Source organism: Geotrypetes seraphini, chromosome 14, assembly GCF_902459505.1.
Source record: "Geotrypetes seraphini chromosome 14, aGeoSer1.1, whole genome shotgun sequence".
NCBI lineage: Eukaryota > Metazoa > Chordata > Amphibia > Gymnophiona > Dermophiidae > Geotrypetes > Geotrypetes seraphini.
The window spans coordinates 31,531,406-31,557,791 of record NC_047097.1 but is presented as its reverse complement, the minus strand read 5'-3'; the positions used below and the strand labels follow the sequence as shown (position 1 = coordinate 31,557,791).

General features: G+C 38.5%; 1 protein-coding gene across 3 annotated transcripts in view; it reads right to left on the bottom strand.

The window, feature by feature from the left end:
* SEMA4B (semaphorin 4B) overlaps positions 1-26,386 on the bottom strand; it is a 321,358-nt gene that overhangs the window by 10,372 nt on the left and 284,600 nt on the right. For all 3 annotated transcript variants that reach the window (XM_033919910.1, XM_033919912.1, XM_033919911.1), the window contains exons 9-12: positions 15,646-15,803; positions 13,956-14,137; positions 9,583-9,733; positions 4,005-4,215 (exon numbers count right to left, since the gene is read on the bottom strand). In XM_033919910.1, the coding sequence (XP_033775801.1) occupies positions 4,005-4,215; positions 9,583-9,733; positions 13,956-14,137; positions 15,646-15,803 (702 nt within the window). The remainder of the gene's footprint in view (positions 1-4,004; positions 4,216-9,582; positions 9,734-13,955; positions 14,138-15,645; positions 15,804-26,386) is intronic.

Sequence of the window (26,386 nt, the reverse complement as noted above, 5' to 3'; positions counted from 1 at the left end):
ATTCTTATGATCTTAAGTATAGGACAGTCAAGCCATTGTGACATCACTGATGAGTTTGGCTCTGAGGCATTGGTGGAATGAGGCATTATGACATCACAATCTGTGGGTTTCTGCCAGGTACATGGGACCTGGGTTGGCCATTGTTGGAAACAGGATACTGGGCTTGATGGACCTTCGGTCTGTCCCAGGATGGCAATTCTTATGTTCTTAAAACTGGGCCATTTGAGGACATTCACATTCTCATTTTTTTCACTCCGCACTTTGTGGTTCATAGTGCATTGATTCAGAAAGGAGATTTCCAAGCCTGTTCTTTGTTGATTTTATTTTAACCAATCTGGTTTTCTGATACTTCACATGTCAGCATTTGGGACCCTTGAGGAAGGAATGTTTCTTCGAAACACGGATCGTGTTGGGTCAGGTCCACATGAATATTAGGACCAGTTCTTTGGATATATTTATTATAACTTATGTATTTGTTTTATATATGTTTTTAAGATTTTTGCAATTTTAATAAATTCCTGCATCCTGTACATTTTCCTGCAGTTTGGTTTTGGTTTTGCATTTTTACTGTAGGCTCTGTTAGTTTTTCTTGTGTTGTTCCTTTGTGAGTTATTCCATCGTTGCTTTTGTTTTATGCTTAGGATTATTGTACTGCTGAAAAATTAATCTTCTCCACAGTCCTAAATTCATGACTGTTCTCCAGGATCTGCCTTTACTTTATATTATCCATCTTTACCTCATTCTACACAAGCCTCCCTGTCCGTTCTACTGCATCACATCTCCATAACAGAATGCCACCACTATCATACTTTACTGTAGGGATGTTGTGTTGGTTTTCTTTTATACCACATGTATCAAATAGTAGACATAAGAACATATGAATAGCCTTACTGGGTCAGACAAATGGTCCATCTAAGTCACAAGTACCTGGCAAAAACCCAAAGAGCAGCAACATTCCATATTACTGATCCCAGGGCTTCCCCCATGTCTATTTCAATAGCAGCCTATGAACCTTTCCCCCTGGAAATTGGCCAAACCTTTTTTAAAACCAGCTATGTTAACCGCTCTTATCACATCCTCTGACAATGCTTTCCAGAGCTTAACCATTCTCTGAGTGAAAAATATTTTCTCCTCTTTGTCATTTTTGATGGAGTAAAAAAAAATAAAAATGATCCACTTGCACCCAATATACACCACTCAGCATTTTGTAGACTTCAATCCTATCTCCCCTCAGCCGTCTCTTATCCAAGCTGACGAACCCTAACCTCTTTATTCTTTTCTCTTAGCATCTTGGTCACTCTTCTTTCAACCTTTTCTAGTGCTGCTATATCTTTTTTGAGATAAGGAGACCAGAACTGAACACAATACTCAAGGTGAGGTCGCATCATTGAGCGATATAGAGGCATTATAACATTCTTACCATTCCTTTTCTAATAATTCCTAGCGTCTTGTTTGCTTTTCTGGCTGCCATCAAACATTACGCGGAAGATTTCAGCATATTGTCTACAAAGACACATATCTCTTTTTCTTGAGCGCTGACCCCCTAGCATCCAGTAACTATGATTTGGATTATTCTTACCATAGTGCATCACTGCATTTGTCCACATTAAATTTCATCTGCCATTTAGAAGCCCAATTTTCCAACTTCCTAAGGTCTGCCTGCAAGTTTTCACAGTCTGCATGTGTTTTAACAACTTTGAACAGTTTAGCGTCATCTGCAAACTAATCACCTCACTCATCGTTCCAATTTCCAGATCATTTATAAATATTCTGAACCAAACTGTGCCTCTGAACCCAGCCCCCTAGAAAAATAGACAAATATACTGCAGCAGACAGGTTTTGATAATTAAATTGAAATCCTACTTTTGTTGTCTGGTGATTTCTGGTTGCACTAGATAGTTCTTTCTTTCCTTCCTTACTTCATCAGGCCCAACAATTGTCTCTTTCTATTCCCTCCCTCCTTCCTATGTTCTGAGTTCTTGCCCCTCCCCCTCACTGCCTTCCAGCCTTTGTCCTTCCTCCCTCCTGCACCAAAGCCTGCCTTCCTCCCTGCCGTGCCGATTCCTCCTCCCTGGTCCTCCGCTCGCCCACTGCTGCCGCAACTCCACAATGCCTGCCTTCCTCCCTGCCGCGCTGATTCCTCCTCCCTGGTCTACCAATAGGCACTGCCACCGCTGCAGAATGACCCCTCCCTCCCCTTGAACCAGACTTTTTAGCAGGCACCATAAGGAGCACAAAAAACCCCTTCACCAAACCCCAACCTACCAACACCCCACTACCCCAAATAACCAGAGGCTCACCTCCCAGGCTGTGCCCGACCAGTGCCACTAACACACATACATACACACACACACACACACACACACCACTGAACTTGCCACAGGAACGGACTGTCACAATCCTCAAGGCCACACAGCAGGAACTGGAGCACTGCCGATGTCCCAGGAGCCCGAAAATCCCGTGACAGATACCTCGACGGCTACTCTGAGACTCCTGCACTCCTGGATCCGCACTCAACGCGCACACCTGATGCCAAAACAGCAAAACAGCTGACTCCTGCTGCCCAACTCCACAAAGGGCCGGCGGCATGTAATCAGCCCCACAAACCTTCCTCCGATGTCAATTCTGACCTCAGAGATAAGGTCCGGGCCAGCGATTGGCCTTAGAGAGCAGTGCATGCACGTATCGCCTACAAACTTTTAGCAAAAGTGCAATAGGAGGCAAAACTCTCCTCCTTACCGAAATCTCAGCAGCTGTTCAAGGCAGATTACCAACCTGACAGTGCCCTAGGGGATATTCAAACACATTGGACGTTTCTTTTAACTTCCCAAAGCCTGTATCTTTCAACAACTTTATCCAGGATTTCTTTCAGCCAGGGCTGTAGCAAGGTGTGTGCAGCTGGTACAGTCACACAGGAGTCTAGGGAGATGGCGTGCCAAATTTATGTCCTGAGCAAGATGAGAATACCACACAGGGTACATTTCCAGCTTGGCGTACTCCTGCTTTCAGCAGCTTCGTGTACAGCATATTTAGACCTTCACTTCAAATGCACTTCATACAACAGAAGCAATTTGATAAGTATTTGAATCAGCTCAGTTACTATGATTGGACACAGGTAGGCTGTATTTATCTTATTATGAGCCTCGTTAAAGCAACTTTTGGAACAGGAGCTAATTTAGGTTTTCTATGACAAAGGGATATGAAGATTTGAAAACTATATTTTACGGATCAACCTAAGCCAACTTGAAAGAGTTTGAGCTGTTTTGCCAAGAAGGAGCCCAATCTGCAGAATCCTATGGTACAAAGCTGGTAGACACTTATCCCAGAGAACGCATGGCTGTTATTACTGCAAACAAGGTTTCTACCCAGTATTGAGTCAAGGAGTGTGAAGATCTATGCAATCAAGACATTTTGGCTTCTTATTCTTAATTACTGTTTGAATATTTATATAATTGTTCTTCCATGTTGAAAATGTACAGTACGTTTTCTAGATACAAAATGAAGGAAAAAGCCTCAGACAAGGGCCCTCCCACCTCCACAAAAGTGGTTTCAAAGGTGGTTAAGCCATCACCTCATTGGCGTTTCATTGAAAGATTGATCGGACGTGTTATACCCTGAGGCAGCAGACTTGTGAAACGCTGGCCACCGTTGGTGTAGCGATCAACAGAAGATAAGTTGAAATGTCTTCTTTAAGAAACAGAACAGCACAGAGCTTTTTTCCAGTTTGATGAAGGTTTTTTTTGCCAATGAGATGAAACTACTTTTGTGGAGGTGGGAGGGCCCTTGTCTGAGGCTTTTTCCTTCCTTTTCAAATCGCTATTAAGCCTGTACTGTTCAGACATTTTACCACTCGACATTTTGTATCTTTTATAGTGAAAGTGACTTTTCACAAGTTTTATAGATCATTTTCTGTTTTAATGCATTTTTAATACAACAGAAGTGAAGACTTTTGCAAGGCATTTTGGATGGAGAGAGGGCAGGACAGGTGCTGGTCAGTTACCCACCTGTTCCCAAGAAGAGGACACTGTAGACTTTCTTAAGTCCCTTCACCTTCTGCACACTGATTTGTTGGTATCGAATTCGTGTCTGCAGCAGCAGGGGCTTGCTCCGGACAGCACTATCCATTAGGAAATGATCCTTGATGAAATTCAGAACTCGGTCTGGCATTTGCAGTGAGGAAGTAATTTTCATACGCCTGACACTGTTGGTGATGCACTGTGAAAAGCAAGAAGACGTCATATAACATGTGAGATGGACAAAGAAAGCCAAGAATGATACAATAGACAGTGTAATAGCCAATACGTATGATGTCAGAGCCAATATCCAATGACGTTCTACTCTATGGAGATGATGAGAACATTAATGTCTGATCCCCCCCCCCCCCCCCCGATACCAGAGAAGCTGTGGCTGGTAGAACAAAGCAGCACCACCACAGCATAAGAATTGCCATCCTGGGACAGACTGAAGGTCCATCAAACCCAGTACCCTGTTTCCAACAGTGGCCACCCAGGTCCCAAGTATTGGTAGAAACTCAAACAGTAGCAACATTCCAGAGCTGAGATTGTGATGTCATCATGCCTCATTCCACCAATGCCTAAGAGCCAACTTCATCAGTGATGTCACAATGGTTTGATTGTCCTAGACTTAGGAACTTAAGAATTGCCATATTTACAAAATGGAAAGAACAATAGCTGTGCAAAAAGGGAATTTTAATAAATTTAAAGAGATATGGGGACCATTAACAAAATATTGCAATGAGTAGATACCATTTTACATTATAGATACAATTTAAGGTAGAAGGGATGGGAGGGGGGAATTTGAATTTATTAAATGATTAGCTCATTAGCAAAGATTATTGATGTGATATATTTGATTGAATGTAAGACTGAAAGGGTGGGAGGGATAGGATAAAATTTTTATCTATTAGTTTTATAAATGACAGAATTTCAAATGATGTATTTATTGACAAATGTTTTATATATATATATTTGTTGTAAGATGAAAAATGAATAAAGATTTATTTAAAAAACAAAAAACAAAAAACGCCATCCTGGGAGAGACCAAAGATCCATCAAGCCCAGCATACTGTTTCCAACAGTGGCTAGATCCCAAGTAGTAAAACAAATTTTATGCTGTTTATTCTAAGAATACTACCACTTGCTTCGCTGGTTACCTATACAGGCCTGAATCATGTTTAAATTTCCATGCATGGTATACCAGGTGTGAGACACTAATGTGCCAGATCACATCACCCTCCTACCGTATTCATCCTTCACCTCAACCCACCAGCGGACCATCCCTTCATCCAAAGGAGTGAAATCAAGTACATCTTCAACACCCTTTTCACGTACATCACCACCAGAACCTGGAACTCCCTCCCACCCTCCAGAAGAACTGAGCCAAACTATCTAATCTTCAGGAAAAGGCTGAAAATCTATCTATTTGACAAAGTCCTTGCAACTTAAAGTCTCTGCTCTCCTCCTTGATAATGCAGCAGTCCGCCACACTGTAATTTGCATACTTCATTACTGCAACATTGTAACCTTCCTTTGTGGTGCATTGTTATCTTCCCCCGGAATTTGCTCGCTTCATGCCTTCAACAATGTAACCTTCCTTTGTAATAAGAACATAAGCAGTGCCTCTGCTGGGTCAGACCAGAGGTCCATCATGCCCAGCAGTCCGCTCACACGGCAGCTCATAAGGTCCAGGACCTGTATAGTAATCCTCTATCTATACCCTTCTATCCCCTTTTCCTTCAGGAAATTATCTAATCCCTTCTTGAACCCCAATACCGTACTCTGTCCTATCACACCCTCTGGAAGCGCATTCCAGGTGTCCACCACCCTCTGGGTAAAGAAGAACTTCCTAGCATTGGTTCTGAAATTGTCCCCTCTTAACTTTTCCGAATGCCCTCTCGTTCTTGTAGTTTTCGAAAGTTTGAAGAATCTGTCCCTCTCCACTTTCTCTATGCCCTTTATGATCTTGTAAGTCTCTATCATGTCTCCTCTAAGTCTCCGCTTTTCTAGAGAAAAGAGCCCCAGTTTCTCTAATCTTTCAGCATATGAAAGGTTTTTCATAATGTATTATATTTTTCCCTCCAAAACAGTATACCTTTTGCTTTCCTATGCTGTAAAATTTCCCCATGCTGCTACAAGGGCCTCTTACATGTAAATCGCCTTAAATCTGTACTGGAAAAGTACGATTAAGAAGTCCTGATTAGATTAAATTTCCCCAAGCCATCTTAATAATGGCCTATGGACTTCCCTTTTAGAAATTTATCCAAACCTTTTTTAAACCCCGCTAAGCTAATTTTGCTTCAGATCACTCTTCTGGAGGGCTTTTGTCTTAAAGTAATATCACATGTTATACAAAGAAGTAGTAAAATACCATAAAATACCATGAGAAATAAACTTCCTTGCAAATATGTGAAAAAGCTAAGTGTTACTCTTATTTTAAAGGACTGAACTGTGCTATAAAGAATGCAACAAAATAATCATTTCACTGACAGCTTATCAAAGGATTGGAGAACAGTAGGCTAGCTGACATATCAAACACTTGTCAAGTCAACAAAAGAGAATTTGAGATCTCTTATATTCAAGTGCCCAAGGTGGTACAGAATCATTAAAGAAATATTTGTACCAAACAGATTAGCCGGGTCAATTGGGCCTCCTTAGCTATCATCTCTACAAAACTACACTGTTACCACCACAAGGGAGCACTCTGTCTTCATTTCTTTTAACGGTATTTAAATGTGCTTGCGTATTTTTCATCTCTATACATCACATCAGTTGAAACACAATTGATTCCTGCTGGTTCGGATCTAAAGAACCAGTCTATCAGTGACCAGCGTAGTTCTATAAGCAGTGGTGAGAAGTGGTCAGATGTTGATTCGTAGTTTACGAGTTTTGCTGCAGTGTTTTGTATAAGTTGGAGTTTTTTCATTAATTATGAAAGTGGGAATAATATGCTTTGAGCATCCTGTAGTAATGTACAGGATGCTCAAAGCATATTATTTTATGTTTAAATGTATTTATTAAAACAAAGTGCACAGAGATCAACAGTGGCAACCTTTTCTTAATACAAAAGCAGGAGTAACAACCCTCTCATCCAATCCGCCCACCCAAGAAAACTCAGAGTAAGCACAAAATATAATTGAACAGAGTAAGGGTCACATATTCAATAGATGACTTCTCGCAAATGGTGTAAGGTCCCCCCCAAAAGGGCTCCCAAATCAGAAAACGATGTCAGAGGGAGAGCCGACATAATGCGGGCAGCAAGTTCGTAATTCTGCTGGTGCTGGGAAAATTAAAGAGGTATGGGGGGGGGGAAGGGAAGCGCATGTGCGGCAGGGTGGGGCGTGAGGAGGGTGGGGGAGGTGCGCCACAGATTCTAACAGCCTGATGTTATCATTCCCAACTCTGAAAGATATCAAATACAAGACATCTCATAGCAAATCTTTCAACTACCAAATAGGAAAAGTGCGGAGCTCACTTCCCACAACCACAGCATACACACTGTTTCACAAAAATTCCCATCAGCGGTCCATTACATTACCCTAATGATATTATACATACTGTACATTACAAATGAAGAATTACAAATATAAATGAAAAAATGGAAAATAAGATGATATTTTATTAAAAAGACTTAAAACATTTCTCAGTTAGCTCTCAGAGGCCAACACCTCCTTCCCTGGGTCAAGACAAAAAGCTGTCCTGACCTGAGAAAGGAGATTTTGATCTCTTGACAGTTGGTCAAAAATGTAGTAAAATTAGTCCAATGAAAATATGATATCTTAATTTGGTTTCTATTTATATTTATTCCCCTTTATAAACAAGAGTACCATGCTACTTTATCCTGAATTAAAAATAAAATTCTCTTTTCTATCTTTGTTTTCTGCTTTCCTCCGTCTTAACTCTTGACAGGATTTTTCTCTCCTCCTTTTCCTTTTGGCTTTCTTCAATTTATTTTTCTACCTCTATGTCAAGATTTAACTCATTCTTACTATCTAGTCAAGATCCCTCTTTTTTTACGGTCTACTGGCACCTTTCCATCTCTTTCCCTCACCCTGGCTTTCTTATTTTACTTATCCTTATTCCCAGTCTGAAATTTCACTAACTCTGCCCTCTTTCTGTTTGCTTCCTATATTTTCCCTTTCTTTCCTTTTCCATCATTATATCCTTCCTTTCTGTCTCCCCCCTCCCCCCAAATATCTACTCATTTCGCTCCCTCTTCCATCCAACATCTGCCCCTGCTATACAGCATCTACCTCCTCTCTCCCCCTTTCCATTCAACATCTCCACATATTATCTCCCCTTCCATCATTACCTCCTTCCTGTCTCTTCCCCCTTCTATAGAGGCTGTCCTCTCTCTCCCCTTTCAATTTCTCCTTCTATCATCTCCCTCTTGTCTCTCTCCTCTTCCTTCCAAGCTTCTGTCTTTCTCTTTCTATACTGCTTACTTCCCCCTCCTGTTTCCATTCAGCATCTCCCCTCTCTCCCCTTCCATCAATATTTCCCTCCTCTTTGTATCGCACCCCTTCCATATAATGTCTGTCCCCTTTTTACCCCTCACTTTTCATCCAGCATTTCCCCTTTCACTTCCCCCATTCCATCATCTCCCTCTTCTCTGTACCCCATCCCAACATCTGCCCTCTGTCTCCCCTGTTCTATCTAGAATATGTCTTCCCATTTCTGTACAAAATCACCCCCACCCCAAACCATTTCCACCAGCTTCTGCCCCCCCTCCTCCCACCCCACTTCCACCAATGTCTACTGCCTCTCTCTCCCCCACAACATCTTGCACCAGCATCTGCCCCACCCCATTAGCACCAGTATCTACCTCCTCTCTCCCACCCACCCCACATCCACCAGCATCTGCTTCCTAGCATTCCCACTGCTGCTGCTTTCCTGAAGCTGCAGCGGCAAATTGAAACAAACCAGTTGCGGGACCTTCCCATACATATCTGTGCCTGCCGGCTCTGCCCCAACAGAAAAAGTAATGTCTGCGAGGGTGGGTACATATGGGAAAGTCTCGCTGCTAGTCTGTTTCAGTGTGCCACTGCTTCATGAATGCAGCAGCAGGTGTTGATCCCGACCTTACCGGCTGCGGGGCCTCCTACTAAAAGCCACGCAGCTTAGAGGGAACATTAGTTAAGGCAATGCTAGAGGGACATGATTTTTTTTTAATACTTCTCACCGGAGACAATGCCATCACCTGACTTTGATGTTTCCTTCGTTTACAGCTGCTTGCCTAAAAAGGATTCTTGAATAACTTTTTCTTTTAGGAAAGTGGCAATATGGAATGCTATTCCGGTTGAGATTTGATGTTTAGATTCCTACAACCTGTTCTGTAGCGGTCTTAAGACTCTCTAGTAATTCTTTGAGTTAATGATACTTTACTATTACTCAATATTAGTTTTATTATTGTACTTTCTTCTCTGTGTTGTTATTATTCTTTTTGTAAACCACTTTGGAACCTCAGTGCGAGGGTAGAGGTGGTATAAAAGTCTAAGGAATAGAATAGACTAGCCAAGCTCACTAAAAATAGTACAAATTATAGTACAACAAGGCTGATACTCACTGCTCCAGGTCGTGGCTCTAGCGCTGGGTTAGTGTATGTATACCACTGCTGTGTTTCCCGATTCACCTCCTTGTAGAGACCACTGAATGCTCTCTGTACATCATTCATGGTGAATTCACATACGGCAGAGCTGCCTGGGCCCCCTTTACTCCTGCAGAACCAGAACAAACAAACATCAGAAACCAGGTTTGAAGCTTTTCCATCAACAAACATCCTGTACTCTAACGCTAGAGTATGCAATTTAAGGAGCCTGGCATTTTCCCTTCAGAAAAAAAGCCAGTCCCCATTCAGCGTGAGGATCACATGACTGTAGTGCCCCTGTGTGTGCTCAGTTGTCTTTAATGTGGTTACCTATAGATATATATATCCTGCCTTGGGCATGTCTCCCAGCTGGCTACACCACTGCACGCCTGACTTTCATGTTTCAAGATGTCAGGGCATCAGAGGCCTCCATGCAGTCTTCCTGTAGTCCTCTAGGCTATCATTATGTTGTGGTCTACAACTCCCAAGAGTCCAGGGGTGTGCTGAGGCTTCAAATGCCACATATAAGAAACTGATACCAGATTTGTCATCTCAAACTAATGGCATTCAATTCTTCAAGCTCAGACAATGTGAACTTTTGATTTATGCATTCTTCTGTGCACAAAGAACTAAATATTCTTCCAGCTTAGCATAACTGAGCTATTTTTTGAGACCTTGATGGTATCTAGTTTGTGAGTGACAACATTAACACCTTTACTGTATGGGGCTTGAAGAAAATCTGTGGGCCTTATGTACTAAAAATTTGGAAATCCGTGGACCTTACTTAGTAAGAATGTGAACGTCTGAGGACCCCATGCACTAAGAATTTGAAAATCACATTACATTTCCTAAGTGGTATCTTCTGTTGAGATGGTTCATAAATATAAGTTTGCGAGAAGTTTTGAAAATTCCATTGGGAAAACGACTGGTTGGTGGTGGGTAAAATGCCTAGGCCTCTCTCCATGTTATATTAGAGGACTTTTATGTTTAAATGGGATCAAGACTTGGGGAGGGTTTTTTGGAGGAGACAAGATGGCCGTGGTGCAGTTCTCCTGCCAAACTTTTTTTCGTTCCTGTTTATCAGGGTTATCCCACAACAGGTATAACGCCTAAAAGAAGGGGAACAGCGACTGCCACGACCCAGCAACCTGAACTCACCTCGCGAAGGCAGGAGACAATTGTGGGCTTCTTTGTGTCTTCCTCTCGGGGCGAGCTGGCTGCACCGAGTCAGAGGGAATTCTCGGCGCTCGGGAGCAAAGTTTTGCTTAGCCCTGCAGGACAAGTGCCTCCCCAACAGCCGCGAGAGAGGGAAACTAGGGCAGCTCAGAAGGGACAGGAAGCAGTTTCCCTAGCTGAGCTGGAGGGCTTATCGGTGTCCCAAAACTCTCAGGCAGAGACATCCTCTATGGAGAAGGCGGCGATGGCTCTAGCAGTTGGAGGACAGATTCCAGCGGTTCTCCTGTTGGTAAGGCCAGCCGAGTTCACTTTGGAGTCCATCTAGACGGCTTTAGACTCACTTTACAAATTGTGTGCAGGAACTCTACCACTGGTAAATGCACAGGTAAAAAAAATTGACTCTCTTCAGGAGGAAATAAAATCTCAAGGGGAAAAAGTAGACCGCTTGGACCAATGAGTTCAAGGGCTACAAAAGACTCAACCTACCTTAATGCAAGATAGACTATTGCTAGTAAGGAAAGTTGAAAATTTGGAAAATTATAGCAAAATGTTGAATTTGAGAATACTTAACTTTCCTAAAGTTCTAGCAATGTCTCCTAAAGATTTATTCAATAAATTTCTTAAGGACTCGTTTAAATACCCAGAGACTGGTTTTCCACCCTTACATAGAATTTATTATCTTCCTGTTTCTAAGAAGGCTTCTCAACCTGAGGTTACATCTGATCTACCGAGTCCAATGAATTTAACAAGAATATTGGAAACCTAAGAGGATGAAGTTACTTCATATTCTACACTTCTGGTAACATTTGTCTTTCAACAAGACAAAGAGGCACTTCTTAGGCTTTTTTTTAGGCTTAAAGAAGTAACCCTTATGGATTCTAAGATCTCCATGTTCCCAGATGTTTCAAAGTTAACTCAGACAAGAAGGAGAGGGTTCCTACATATGAGACAATCCGTACTCCCTTTGGGGGCTAAATTTCTGCTTAGATATCCTTGTAAATGTTTGATCCTTTTAGATCAACATTCATACTTTTTTTTCGACCCCTCTCAGTTACGGTTTTTTTTAAAGGGAAATGGAGTTACACCTTCCAGTGCCTCCACAGCGACGTAGGTCCATAAGAATAATGTAGAAGATGTTACACTACACTAATGATTTTTTTTCTTTATCCTTGTTAAATATCAGATCCCATGAATTGTCTCTCACACATTGTGGGCTTCATTTGAGACATTGGTGAAATTACACTGAGTTTTATTTGTTTTTGTTCCTTTTTAATTTGTATGTAAAATCTCTCTTTTTCCTTATATATATACTGGCTTATGTATATTTATATAAGTATAAAAAAAAGACTTGGGGAGGGTTTTCACTTTGCATGACTGGCATACCATATTTTTGGAAGTACATAATTCTTTGATATGTATTTTAGTACAAGACAATGCCTACAATGTTCTCACATAGTGGTATTATGAGTACTAACTACCATGTTAAAAAAAATGTTCCCATTGACTTAAGATGTGTATGTGTGTGTGTGGGAGGTGGGAACCTTTTTACACATTTGGTGGACATGTCAGCTTGTACAATTATTTTGGCAGGCAGTAGGGGTAACAATCTTGAAAATGGTTTTGCTTTCATGGGCAGTTATTCCTCTAACTTGTTTATTGGGACTGTACAACGGGACTGGAACACATCTGCAAAACGTCTGGGGTTGGCAGCACCAAAGTGTATCAAAACTTCCGTCTCTTTCTGCCTGGAAACCAAATTTCAAATACTGGTGGAGTGATTGGCCTGTGAATGCATAATGCTCAAGCTACTATAGACTGGGACTTGATATTACGATGGGTGATGTTGATATTTAATAAAGTGGGTATTGTAATTCAGTGGGGGGAGGGGAAACGGAGGAGGAGGTAGATAGAAGGACTTTGAGAAATGCTCTGAAGAACCAACTGAGCATGTCTTATCGTAGGGATGTGTGACACTTTTTATTCTGCACTTATCTGATTTTGTAACTTGATATTTGGTGAATTGTACATGATTTGGATGCTTTTATTTCAAATACAAAAAAAAGAATTTGAAAATTCGTGAACCCTACATACTAAGAATTTATCCTACAGACATACGCAGTGCAATGTAATAAGGCTCACTAGGACATACTGGGGGCAATTCTCTAATGCGGGCTCTAACATTTACATAATGAATACTTGTTTAAATGATCAGAATAATACAAAATGTGGGCACAAATGTCAAAATTTGGCCTAAGCACTGTTGTATAAATATATCTTACACAGCACACATGTGGGCGAAGCCATGTAGGACTCACACTTAGAATAGTAAGTTGCATGTGGCATATAAGTGTCAGCACTTGCACTAGCCGTTACACTAATAAGGATCAAGTTTAAATTAGGCATCACTGCCTTTAAGATCCTGCTACCTAATAGAGTCGGCCATCCTACTCCAGGTTGTGTCCCAGAATGTGATAATATACAGTCTAGCAGGCAAATGACCTAAAATGCTGGAACCAACTACCACTTACACTATCTCAGTTTCAGAAAAGCATTTCAATACCAAGACAGGGAGCCAACCCTGAAGTAACTGAAATGGTAATTGTAAAAGCCCAGGTCTAGACAAAGTTGGACAAGTTCATGCTAAACTGGTGAGACTGGACTCATTTGGAGCACTGGTCTTGACCTAGGGGCCGCCGCATGAGTGGACTGCTGGGCAGGATGGACCACTGTTCTTATGTCTAATGCAACATAAAGATGAGCCAAAGAAGGTCTACTTGAACTTGTAACTATGTATTTGTAACTATGACCTAACTTTACTCATCAACCCTACTGAATGCCCGTGTCAAACTATCCATTGTAACTTCCTGGGTAAGTGACCCAACCTCTTGTAATCTGAACTTGAACTGAATAGATAAAGGCAGAACAGAAAACCTAATTAACATAATATTCTAAAAAGGAATGTAGATGCCTATAGAATAGGGTCCTAAACGTAGTTATAGAATCCCCCCATTTTGTGCCACTATACATAATGTAAGACCATTTTGGTCTAACTGCTGTCATCCACTATGCTGTCATATGCACTCTTGCATTCTGTCCGGTTTAGGGCCCCTGTGATGCTGGTCTCCCAGTCTTGTCTGCACGGTATCCTTATCCCATTGCCATCATCAGTTGTGTACCACTGAGAGGTGAAGACTCCATAAAAGACCGTGCTGTTCCAGTGCTCCCCTCCAGGTGTCAGCACAAACATATCTTGGAGCACGTTGAAAGGGAAGCCATCATCGGGACTGGAACATAAGAGTTGGGCCTTCAAGAAAGTGGTCCATCGTCTCTGTAGGACACGTTCCCCTCCCAAGTCACCCTGGGAAAAGGAAGAAAGGGGATAAAGGGAGAGAATAATTATTTTATATATTTATAAAATTTAGATGGTATACAAGAAGACATATAGTCCTTTGGGATTCTAGCTCCAAAGGCATCATTTGCAAATACTGTGACAATCTTTGGCCTGATATAATGCTTCAGGGTTCCTTCTGGAGCCCTACATTCATAGATACTGTTGCACAACAACTGGGATTCCCTCATATAGTGGCTGTGACCACTGCCTCCAAAGCATTGCAACAGCTTCAGCTCCCTTCTGGACCAGAAGAGTGCCGAGGCCGGAGCAAGCAATAAGTGAAAGACGCAGAATCGCGCCAGTGAACATTTCAAGAGGTACGCAGGAGGCGCTAAAGCAGCAGGGAAGAGTGGGATAGTAGCTGTGTGGCACAGGACGAGGTAATGCGGAAACCACTTTTGGAAGAAAGGAAGGAATCTGTAATCCCCCCAGGTGCCAACCTCCCTCACTGTCTTTAGCAAGTCTAGCTGGTAGAAAGAAGGATATCCTCTTCTCCAGACTTTCTCTCTTTCCCATCATTCCTTCAACCTCTTTCATCCCACTCCTTCCTTTTATGTTCCACCCATGTCTTTCTCTGGTTTCCCCTTAAGTACCATTCTGTCTTTGCCTTCTAGTTACTTTTTCTTCTCTCCTCTGTTGTGATGTCTTTCTCGTCTCTGCTTTCCTCCAACTGTTCTTCCTATTATACTGGAATGACCTACTCTTTTTCCCAATGAAAAATACTACCTTTAGCTCAGAATCAGAGTGGTTTATATCTATCAAAGACTTTACAAAAACGTAGAGAAAACAGAGTACACTTAGCTGTCATAAGAAAGCAAAACCAGCATTCATGTAGAGCAGGCTGCCACTGGATGGTACTGTTTCTGGTATATAACATTCATTTTATACACTCTAGAACTCCAAGACACACAAGTTATCTCAGAAAAAGAATAATGGGCCAAACAACACAACATATCTTTTTCTGGCTGCTCCATGCTTCCAGTTAGTGGCATAGTAAGAGGGAATGGGGGGAGGGTGAACTGCCCCGGGTGCTGTCTTTGCTGGGGCACCAGCGCCTCTCCTCACCCCACACCTACCTCTTTAAATATTTGCCGGTGAATGCAGCATCTTCCACTTGCAGCTCACACTGGCCTCTACTTCCTTCTGACATCACTTCCTGGTCGCATGAGCAGGACGTGATGTCAGAAGACAGTGAAGGTCGGCATGAGTGGAAGATTTTGGCAAACCTTTCAAAAGGTTATGTGGGGAGGTGGGAGGGGCACTCAAGTGGTTTGGAAGAGTGAGGGAGGCACGGCATGGCAATGTCTGGGGACAACCTCCATCGCTATGCCACAGCTTCCAGTGGTCTCAAGATGTTGTACAATTTGCTTTGTGTGGCCTGTTTCCAAGTGCCCAGAGGGTTTCCATTACAAACAGAATCATTGATATTCCTAAACCGTAAATAAACAAGGCTCATGTTTGTGCTTTGGGCTCACCTTGCAGACTCGGGCAATCCTAGATACAATTGTGTTCTCAAAAAAGTCAAATTCCTTTCCTGTCTCACTGAAGAAGAAATATATTTTATCGTCGTCGCCCACAGCATTGCCAGTTGGCAAACTCTCTTGGATGTATGCTGAACCCACGAATGCTGGATCTGTAAAAAGAACCCCCCCCAAAAATAAAACAATTGCTGTTTCCACAAATCTATAAATAGGATAACTGGGAATTGGGGGAGGGGGAAAAGACTGAGAGGCTGCAGGAAGGAAGGCAGGCAATATATTGAGTTTATGGACTGTGAGGGTCAGATGTAGGGCTCAACATATTTATTAAAAGTATAAAAACCCTGCACACTACTTCATTTGCATAGTTTTAAAAAACACATATTTTATCCAAGAATTTGATTTCCTGTAACTTCTGTAAAGTAGAAGAGACAGGATTCTACAAAAAAGGCACAAAACCTCCAACCCTTGTACATAAAAGCACTTTTAGACCTCAGGCTGATGACACACATTGGTTAATATATATCTGTAACTCTTCTAACAAAATCAGCAACTGGAAAAGAAAGTGTCTTGTCTGTTCACTTCCCTAGTTCCAGGGACATTTTAGGCCAGTCCTAGACTTCTGACACCCCTATTCTACATAAGAACATAAGCACTGCCTCTGCTGGGTCAGATCAGGGGTCCATCGTGCCCAGCAGTCCGCTCCCGCAGCGGCCCCCAGGTTCGTGACCTGTAAGTCCTTACCTAAATACTTTATTCCCTATTCATTAGTACCTGTATAGTACCTTCAATCCCCTTCTCCTTCAGGAAGTCATCCAATCCCTTTTTGAAGCACAATACTGTACTCTGCTGCATTATAGCAGAGCTCCTCAACCCAGTCCTTGGGGCATGCCCAGCCAGTTGGGTTTCAGGATATCCATAATGAATATGCATGAAAGAGATTTGCATACCACAAAGGGGATGCATGTAAATCTTTCTCACGCATGTTCCTGATGTATAGCCTGAAAGCCCTAAGAACTGGGTTGAGAAGCACTGCATTATAGGACCTACAGAGAGAGATACGTCTGGCGAAAGCACAGGCGGAAGAACAAATGGCTAAAAATGAAAAAAGGGAGACAAAAATGTTTTCAGATATATTAGTGAAAGGAGGAAGATGAAAAATGGAATTGCTAAACTAAAAGATGCTGGGAACCGATATGTGGAGAGTGATGAGGAAAAACCAAAATGTACTAAACAAATACTTCTGTTCTGTATTTACAGAAGAAAATCCTGGAGAAGGACCGAGATTGTCTGGCAAAGTTACACGAGAAAATGGAGTAGATTCTGTGCCGTTCACGGAGGAGAGTGTTTGTGAGCAACTTGAAAAACTGAAGGTGGACAAAATGATGGGACCAGACGGGATCCATCTCAGGATACTGAGGGAGCTCAGAGAGATTCTGGCGGGTCCTATTAAAGGCTTGGTCAACAAATCTGGAGACGGGAGTGGTTCCCGGGGATTGGAGGATAGCGGAGGGAATGGGCATCCTGCCACAGACAGTGTGTTTGGAGGGGTGTCAGGGGTTCTCTGCCGCTCAGTTGATCGTGGCAGGGAGATGCCCTTGCCGTGTTAGCTCAGTGCTGAGGTTCAGCACGATTCTCTAAACGGGGTCTGTGACATGGACGCTAATTGCGGGGTTAAGTGGCGATTCTATATAGGACGCCCATGTGCGATTCTCAAAAGCCACTTAGATGGCTGCTGAGACTGGACGTCTTATATAGAATCTGGCCCAAGGACTTTATTGTAGATTGATATGTTTTCCCCACCGAATCTCTTCAATTTTCAATTAAACTTTCCACCTCTCTCAATTTTCTTCTTATCTATTTACCCCCGCCAATTACTAAATTATCTCTCTCTACTCTCATTGCTACTCTAACTGAATTCAATATCACCTATCCCGAATCAATAATTCTTGGAGACTTTAATATCCATTTTAATTCACCTACTCATTACCATACTTCTGAACTCCTGACTTTGATATCCGATCTATCATTATCCCCACTTATCCACATGCCCACTCATTCTGCAGGAAATACATTGGACATGATCTTATGCCCAAGTACTATGACTTCTCTTTTCCACAATATCGAATCCATTCCAGTTCCCTGGTCAGACCATTTTCTAATCATTTGGCAATCAAATTTTACAAGTTATTCACACTCTACCAAACAAATAAATAACTCCTCTTTTACTCGCAATCTAAGTAACATTTCTCTTCCAGCTATCCAATCCTCCTTTGAACTGAATCTTAAAGACTTTTCCTCTTTAACTATAACAGATCAGACAGTTAATTGGGAGACCGCCACGACCTCTCTCCTAGATTCACTAGCTCCTAACTCTAAAATACAAAATAAATCTACCATTAACCCTTCACCAAAAAAACATCAACCATGGTTTAACGATAAACTGATCCTTCTACGTCGACAGGTTCGCTCAGCCGAAAGTAAATGGCGCAAAACATATAAAAATACTCACCTACTCCTCTATAAAGAAAAAGCTTCCCATTACAAAAAGACCATTCAACAGACAAAACAAGAATATTATTCAAAACTTATCTCAAAAACCAGTAATTCATCTACCCTATTTAACATAGCTCAATCTCTTTCTAAATATTCAAAAAAGAAACTTCCTCCACCAACTGCTACATCCCCAACGGCAGATGAACTCTCCCAATTTTTCCACAAAAAAGTGATTGATATTAGAACTCATCTTGGACCATCTGTTCCCCCTTTTTCTCCGACCACTAACAATGATTTCTCCTTCTTGCCCCTCAGTTCTCTCTCTCAATTTAAAGTACCCACTTCTTCCCAATTATCCACTATTCTGCACTCAATAAATTCTCCTAACAATATAATCGAAACCTTTCCTCCACACTTACTTAAAAAATTTTTCTCATTTTTCGAACCTTACATAAAGGAAATGATTTCCAAATCTTTTTCTGAATGTCAAGTTCCAACATCATGGAAAACTGCACTAGTTTTCCCTAAACTCAAACAATATAACGCTGATCCCTCTTTACCTAATAACTATCGTCCTATCGCAAATCTGTCTCTACTCTCTAAAGTTACTGAAAAAATTGTTCACACTCAACTATCCGATTATTTTGATCAAACACATGCCCTTCATCCATATCAGACAGGCTTTCGCTCTTCACATTCCACCGAGCTATCATTACTAGGTCTCATCTCAACAATACATTACTTTCACGACCACCTAAAATCGGTCATACTAATCTCTCTCGACTTATCCGCGGCATTCGATACCATCGACCATTCATTATTACTATCTAGACTGTCAGATTGTAACATCACAGGACACGCGCTTAACTGGTTCATATCCTATTTTCATCAGCGAAATTTCAAAGTTTATGCAAAAAACCAAATTTCTTCTTCAGTAATTCAAAATTTCGGAGTCCCTCAGGGCTCCATCTTGTCTCCACTACTGTTCAATATCTTTCTATCCCCTCTTCTTTCTCTCGCACAATCACTAGGTTTCTCTATTTTCGCCTACGCTGACGATATTCAGTTGCTATACCCGATTAACACCTCAAATCTTTTAGATATTGCCGATCTAAATGCCAAACTGGTTATCTTAAGTGATTGGCTTCTCTCTAATAAACTCTCACTCAATGTCGACAAATCTTGCGGTCTTCTTCTCCCCATTAAAAAATCTGAAATAATACCCGGAACAATTTACATCAAATCTACACCATTACGTATGGAAACTAAAATAAAATTATTAGGCGTTTTCCTAGATAGCGAACTTACATTTCACGATCACATTAGTTCTGTTATAAAAACTTGTTTCTTCAAACTACGTATCATTCGCTCCCTCAGATCTATTTTAACTTCCGAATCGATTACCATACTAATTCACTCACTAGTCATCTCTCACTTAGATTATAGTAATTCTCTTCTCAATGGACTCCCCCAAAAAGAACTTCGGCGGCTGCAACTTATTCAAAATACTGCTATTAAACTCATTTACAATGTTGGCAAATATGAACATGTCACTCCTCTTTTTAAAGAGGCTCATTGGCTCCCCGTCACTCATCGGATACTTTATAAAATCATACTACTTACTTTCAAAATCAAACAATCTCACCTGCCCCTGTTTCTAGATAAACTTCTAATCCCCCAAAGTTCTTCTCGTTCTTTAAGATCATCTGATCAAAAACTCCTTTTCATTCCTTCTCTAAAAGAATCTTTCTACACCAGGACTACTAACTTTGCCATAACTGCACCCACATTGTGGAACTCTCTCCCCCAATTTCTTCGAGACGAAATCCAATTACCAAAATTTAAGACTCTCCTTAAAACTTACCTATTTAAAGATGCCTATGCCAAATCTTAATCTTTTTTTTTTTTTTTTTGTCCACTTGCTGATTTCTTCTTCAATCTAATTATCATTCTCTCAGCATATCTCTCACACCAGGCACCCCCGCCCCCCATGTTTTATCCCTTCCCTCTATCTCATTTCTTCTAAGATTATGTAACTTTCTCCCAACCTTCCCAATTACCCTCACTGTCAGGTTAGTCCATATGTTCTAAATGTTTCTTTTTTTTTTTTCCAATTATTTTTTTATTTTCTAATTTTTCATAAAGTGTACATAATAATTAATTACAATTTATAAATACATATTATCACTTTTATATCTAATACATTATATATCTGAATTTGATTTTCCCCCCTCACCCTCCCCCCTCCCTTTCATTACTTTATTATAATATTTTAATTTTCAAATTTTTATAAAAAGTATACAACATATTAGAATACAATTGATAAATATTCAATAACTTTTTTATATCTAATACAATATAATCTAAACAATTTTTATCCCATTTCCCTCCCCCCACCCTTTTATTACCTTTTTTTCATACGTTACATTTTGTATAATATATTATAACATACTATGTATAAATTAATTTTTCTTACCCCCCCTTTATGTGTGTCATAAAAAAAAAAGATCCTTAAAAGAAGAAAAGAAGAAGAAAACATCATATTATTTATTCATTACAGTATTTTGTCAATGGCCCCCATATTTTTATAAATTTAATATATGTCCCTTTTTGTACTGCTATTGTTCTTTCCATTTTAAAAATATGACATATTGTATTCCACCAAAATGTGTAATTTAGGTTGTTGTAATTTTTCCAATTGTTAGTTATATGTTGAATGGCAACCCCTGTCATAATTAATAAAAGCTTATTATTTTCTGGTGAAATTTGACTTTTTTTTCTCATCATTGTTCCAAATAAAATTGTATCATATGATATTGCAATATGATTTTCCATTAATTTATTAATTTGTGGCCAAATTGAATTCCAAAAAATTTTTATATAAGGACAATGATATAATAAATGATCTAATGTCCCTGGTTCTAGATTACAATGCCAGCATCTATTAGACTTAGAACTGTCTAATTTTTGCAAACGGGTAGGGGTCCAAAAAGCTCTATGTAATAAAAAGAACCATGTTTGTCTCATAGATGCTGACACTGTACATCCCATTCTCCAAGACCAAATTAGTGGCCATTGAGATGCATTAATTTGATGTCCAATCTCAATGCTCCAAATGTCTCTTAGACCATTTTTTGGTTTTTTATTTAAATATCCAGATATTAATTTATACCACAATGCGGCTTGATGTCCTAGGAAGTCTGCTTTAAAGCATAAGAATTTTAAACTATATTGATTGTTTAATGATTTCCATTCAGGGAACCCAACCTGAATGGCCTGCTTCAATTGCAACCATTTAAAACTTTGTGTTTTATTGAGACCAAATCTATGTTGCAATTGTGAAAAATCCAGCAGTTTACCTTCTGATATAATATCATCTAGTGTTCTAATGCCTGCATTAATCCAGTTCTTCCAAAGGATTTGAGCTCCGCCAATTTTGATCTTGGAGTTTATCCATATGGATTGATTAGTTGATTTGTATATTGGGATGGGTGTTAATTTATCAATAAATCTCAATGTTTTCCAAGTATCCATTATTATTTTATTTTCTTTGTATCTTTTAGGTATATTAATACTTGGTAGATGAACTAAATTTAGGGGAAACATAAGGCGCCATTCCAAATATAACCAATCTGGTGCATTATCTATAAGTTCTGGGAGGATCCAATACATACCCTGACGTAGAATATAGGCTTGATGGTACCTATAAAAATTTGGAAAATTTACCCCTCCCTCCTTAATTGATTTTTGTAAGGTTACTAAAGCTATTCTAGGTGTTTTACCAAGCCAAAGAAATTTTGTTAAAATTCTATTAAGCTTTTTATAAAAGGACCCCTGAAAATAAATAGGTATCATACTCATTTGGTAGCAAACTACAGGCAACATCATCATTTTAATAGTTTGAACTCTTCCCCACCAAGAAATATGTAATGGGTTCCATTGCTCACATAACTCCGTAACTTTTTTTAATACATATTTTTCATTTTCTTTTACAGTATCTTCAATTGTTTTTTTAACTTGAATGCCTAGATATTTAAATCCTTCTTCTTTCCATATGAATGGAAAAGTATCAAATAATCCTTTTACACAGTGAACATTCAAAGGTATAATTTCAGATTTATTCCAATTAATTTTATAACCTGAAAATTTGCCAAACTTATCAATTATTTCCAATAAAGAAGATAAGGTAGACTCTGGATTTCTCAAATAAAGCAAAATATCATCAGCATAAGCCGAAATTTTATATTCCATATCTGAATATGGAATACCTTGTATCTCCCTCGTTTGCTGTATTGCTAACAATAAGGGTTCTAATACAACATCAAATAACAAAGGAGATAAAGGACAACCTTGTCTAACTCCCCTCTGCAATTGAAAACCATCAGATATCATATTATTAATATTTAATCTTGCTATCGGGAAGCTATACAATGTTTTTACCATTTGTATAAATCCAGAACCTATACCAAACCATTCTAAAGCCTGATACATAAAATTCCATTCTACCCTATCAAATGCTTTCTCAGCATCTAATGAAACTGTAAAAGCCGGTTCATCCATTTTTTTTGACAAGTTTAGCATGTGAAATAATAGTCTAGAGTTATTGGAGGAATGTCTTTTAGCAACGAAACCCGTTTGATGCATATCTATAATATGTGGGAGAGCTTTGGCTAATCTCAAAGCCAAAATTTTTGCCAAAAGTTTATTATCAACATTTATCAAAGATATAGGCCTGTAGTTTGAAACCAAAGTAGGATCTTTATTTGGCTTAGGCAAAACAATTATTATTGATTCAGCCATAGTACCTTTTATATTACCTTTTATAAGTTGTGTCTGATATAATTTTAATAAATGTGGGGAGAGGATATTTTGAAATGTTTTATAAAATTCTACTGTGTAACCATCACCACCTGGAGCGGATCCAACTCTAAGAGATCTCAATGCTGATTCTAATTCTTTTAATGATATAGGTTCTTCTAAACTTCGTTTTATATGATCAGGAATTTTAGGTCCATTAATTAAATCTAAAAATTTTTTTCCATCTTTTTGTTTCTCCAAATAAGGTTCAGAAGAATATAGATCTTTATAAAAATTTAAAAATTGTTTTAATATTCTATTTGTTTGATTTGTTATTATTCCATTATCATCTTTTATTCCATTAATATTAGTTCTCCTTTTTTTAGCCTTAAGATAATTTGCCAATAATTTTCCCGCCTTATTAGAATTTCCATAATACACTGTTTGCTTGGAAAACAAATCTTTTCTTATCATTTTTGAAGTTAATTCATTATATTTACCTTTTACTTTCAAAAGAGCTTGCAAAACTTCATATTCCCATTTACTTATCAATTTAGCTTCTAATATTTTTATTTCTTTTTCTAATTCTTTATATTGTTTTTTAATTTGTTTCCTAATAAATGCTGAATATGATATAATATTACCCCTCATAGTTGCTTTAAATGCATCCCATACATTCTCTATAGATGTATCTTCCACTAAATTTGTTTGAAAAAATTCATTAATTTGTGTTTTAAAATTTTCCAAAAATTTGTCATCCACTAGCAATGCATTATCAAATCTCCAAAGAGGTCTATTATTTTCTAATTGATCTGATTGTAATTCTATCCATATTCCCGCATGATCCGTAATGATAATAGGATCAATGGAGGCCTTAATCACCTGTTGCACTTTATTTGTTGAAACAAAAATATAATTGATTCTTGAAAATGATTTATGAACCTGTGAACAAAATGAATATTCCTGATCATTAAAATGAAGAATACGCCATATATCCTTCAAATCGCATGATCGAACTAAATTATCTAGACCTAAAGATTTAATATTTTTACCTGGTTTTTTATCCAATAATGGATCCATTACAGCATTAAAATCTCCAGCCACCACTAAATTAGAGGCAGCCAGTGGTAATAACATATTTTGTAGCTTTTTGAAAAATTCTGATTGATTCGAATTAGGGGCATATATGTTAAATAACGTCAGGGTATCATTTCCCATACCTATATCGATATGTATCCATCTTCCATGTGGATCTGAACTTTTTACCTTTATATTGGCCGTACATTTTTTATTTATAAGAATTGCAACCCCTGCTTTTTTACCCACTGCTGGAGCAAAAAAACATTCCTTTATCCATCCACCTGATAATTTCTGTGATTCCTTCATATTAAGATGGGTCTCTTGCAGACAGTAAATATCTGCATTTTGCTTTTTTAGAAATGTTAATATTTTCTTCCTTTTAATTACATGATTCAGGCCATTGACATTAATAGAATATATTTTAAAAGACATTATACATTTTAATACTTTTCATTATCTTATTCTTCCTCTCCTCTTTCATATTTAATATCCAAAAAATTTTCTTCACGACACACATATTTAACCCTAATGTATCTCCCTTAATTATTCTAGTAAATATTTTCCTTGTCCCTCCCTTTCCCACCCAATACATTGGCTGCTTAAGGATACACATTGGAACTGTAATCCAAACATTCTCCCCATTCCAGGCAATCAATATTCAATATTTAAACAAATTTCCCTTCTATCTATCTATATTGATCTTTTATATCTTTAATCATTTTCCATAACATTTCATTAATGTATCATTATCCATTTAACAATATGTTAATTTGTATTTCCTTAGTATTATGATTTCAACATATAATTATTTTAAACATATATGTAGTGTATTATTTAATAATTTTCCTATATTTTGTTCTTCTTTTTTTTTTCTTATAATTATTATTGTCTTTTCTTTGTATTGTTTTCCTCCTTTTCTTCAGATATTTCGATATGTCATATTTTCTAATTTTTCATAGAGTCTTCAAAACCATCTTAATATTCTATGTTAAAATATCATAGGTTCTGGTTTAGAGAGAAATTCTTTTAGTTTTTCAGGGTCCTCAAAATATAAGGATTTGTCTCCAGATGATACTCTCATTTTAGCCGGGTAGTATAGACCATATTTAAATCCTTTTTCTTTTAGTAGAGGTCTCATGTCTAGTAGTCTTTTTCTTTTGTTAGCTGTGTTTTTGGCAAAGTCTGGTAAAAACCATAATCTTGATCCTTTATAATTTAGGTTTTTGTCTTTTTTTGCAGCATTTAGTATCTCTAGTGCTTGTTGGTATCTCAGCATTTTGAAAATTATTGGTCTTGGTCTGTTTTTATTTTCTAAATTTTTAATTGGGATTCTATGCGCCCTTTCAATTTCAATTGGTTGTTTCAAGTCTAATTGTAGTATTTTTGGAATTAAATTTTCAAGGAAAAGGATAGTATTTTTTCCCTCTAAATTTTCTTGTATTCCAAAAAGTTTGATGTTTTTCCTTCTTCCTCTATTCTCGTAGTCCTCCAGTTGATCTTTTAATTTATTTAATTCCAGGCTGTCGTTTTTACATCTTTTTGATTCACATTCTATAGTTTCCATTTTTGATTCTAGTTCAGTTGTTCTTTTGTTGTTAACTTCCATTTGTCTATGAATATTTAAAATTTCTTCTTTCATTTCCGACATATTAGTTATAGTTTCCTTGAGCATTTGTTTGATTTGTTTTAGTTCTTCCATAACTTCAGCTTTGCTTAATATGTCTGATTCTTCGATAGGAAGTGGTATCTTGCTTGGTGTTATTTGGTCTTGTTTCTGTCTTTTTGCAGATGTACCAGCCTCATTTTTGTTTTGTCTGGTACTTGTCATGTTGTTGTTTTCTTTTTCTTGGTTATTCTTATTTCTTATATTTAGTCTCTTAGATTTAGATTTGATATTCTTAGGTTTTTAATCTCTTTTCTTCCAAGATTTAGTTTTATCTTTTGAAGTAGAAATTTTCTTTTTAAGCCCTTTTCTTTTTCTCAGTTATCTGTCACAATCTTGAGTATTCCTTTTTTAGTTTATTTATCTCTTTAATATTAGCTAGATGTTTATTTTTAATTTTTTTCTTTTTCCTTCTTTTTTCCTTTACTTATGTCAGTTTGAAAATTCTTTCCTTTTTTTTCTTTTATTTTTCTCACTTTACTGTTTCAATGAAGGAGGGGAACATTCAGTCCAACAACATTTCCTTCCCTTAGATCTCTCCTGACTTTCACTCTCTCTCTTAATGAGACACCGTTTCAGCACTGACAAAAATTCTTGGTATTTATTTTTTTCTTTCTTTGTAATTTCAGGAGACTATATAATCTCTTTTGTTCAGAATTCACAATAATCTGTCTTGTTTCAGTTTTTGCACAGTTATAATTT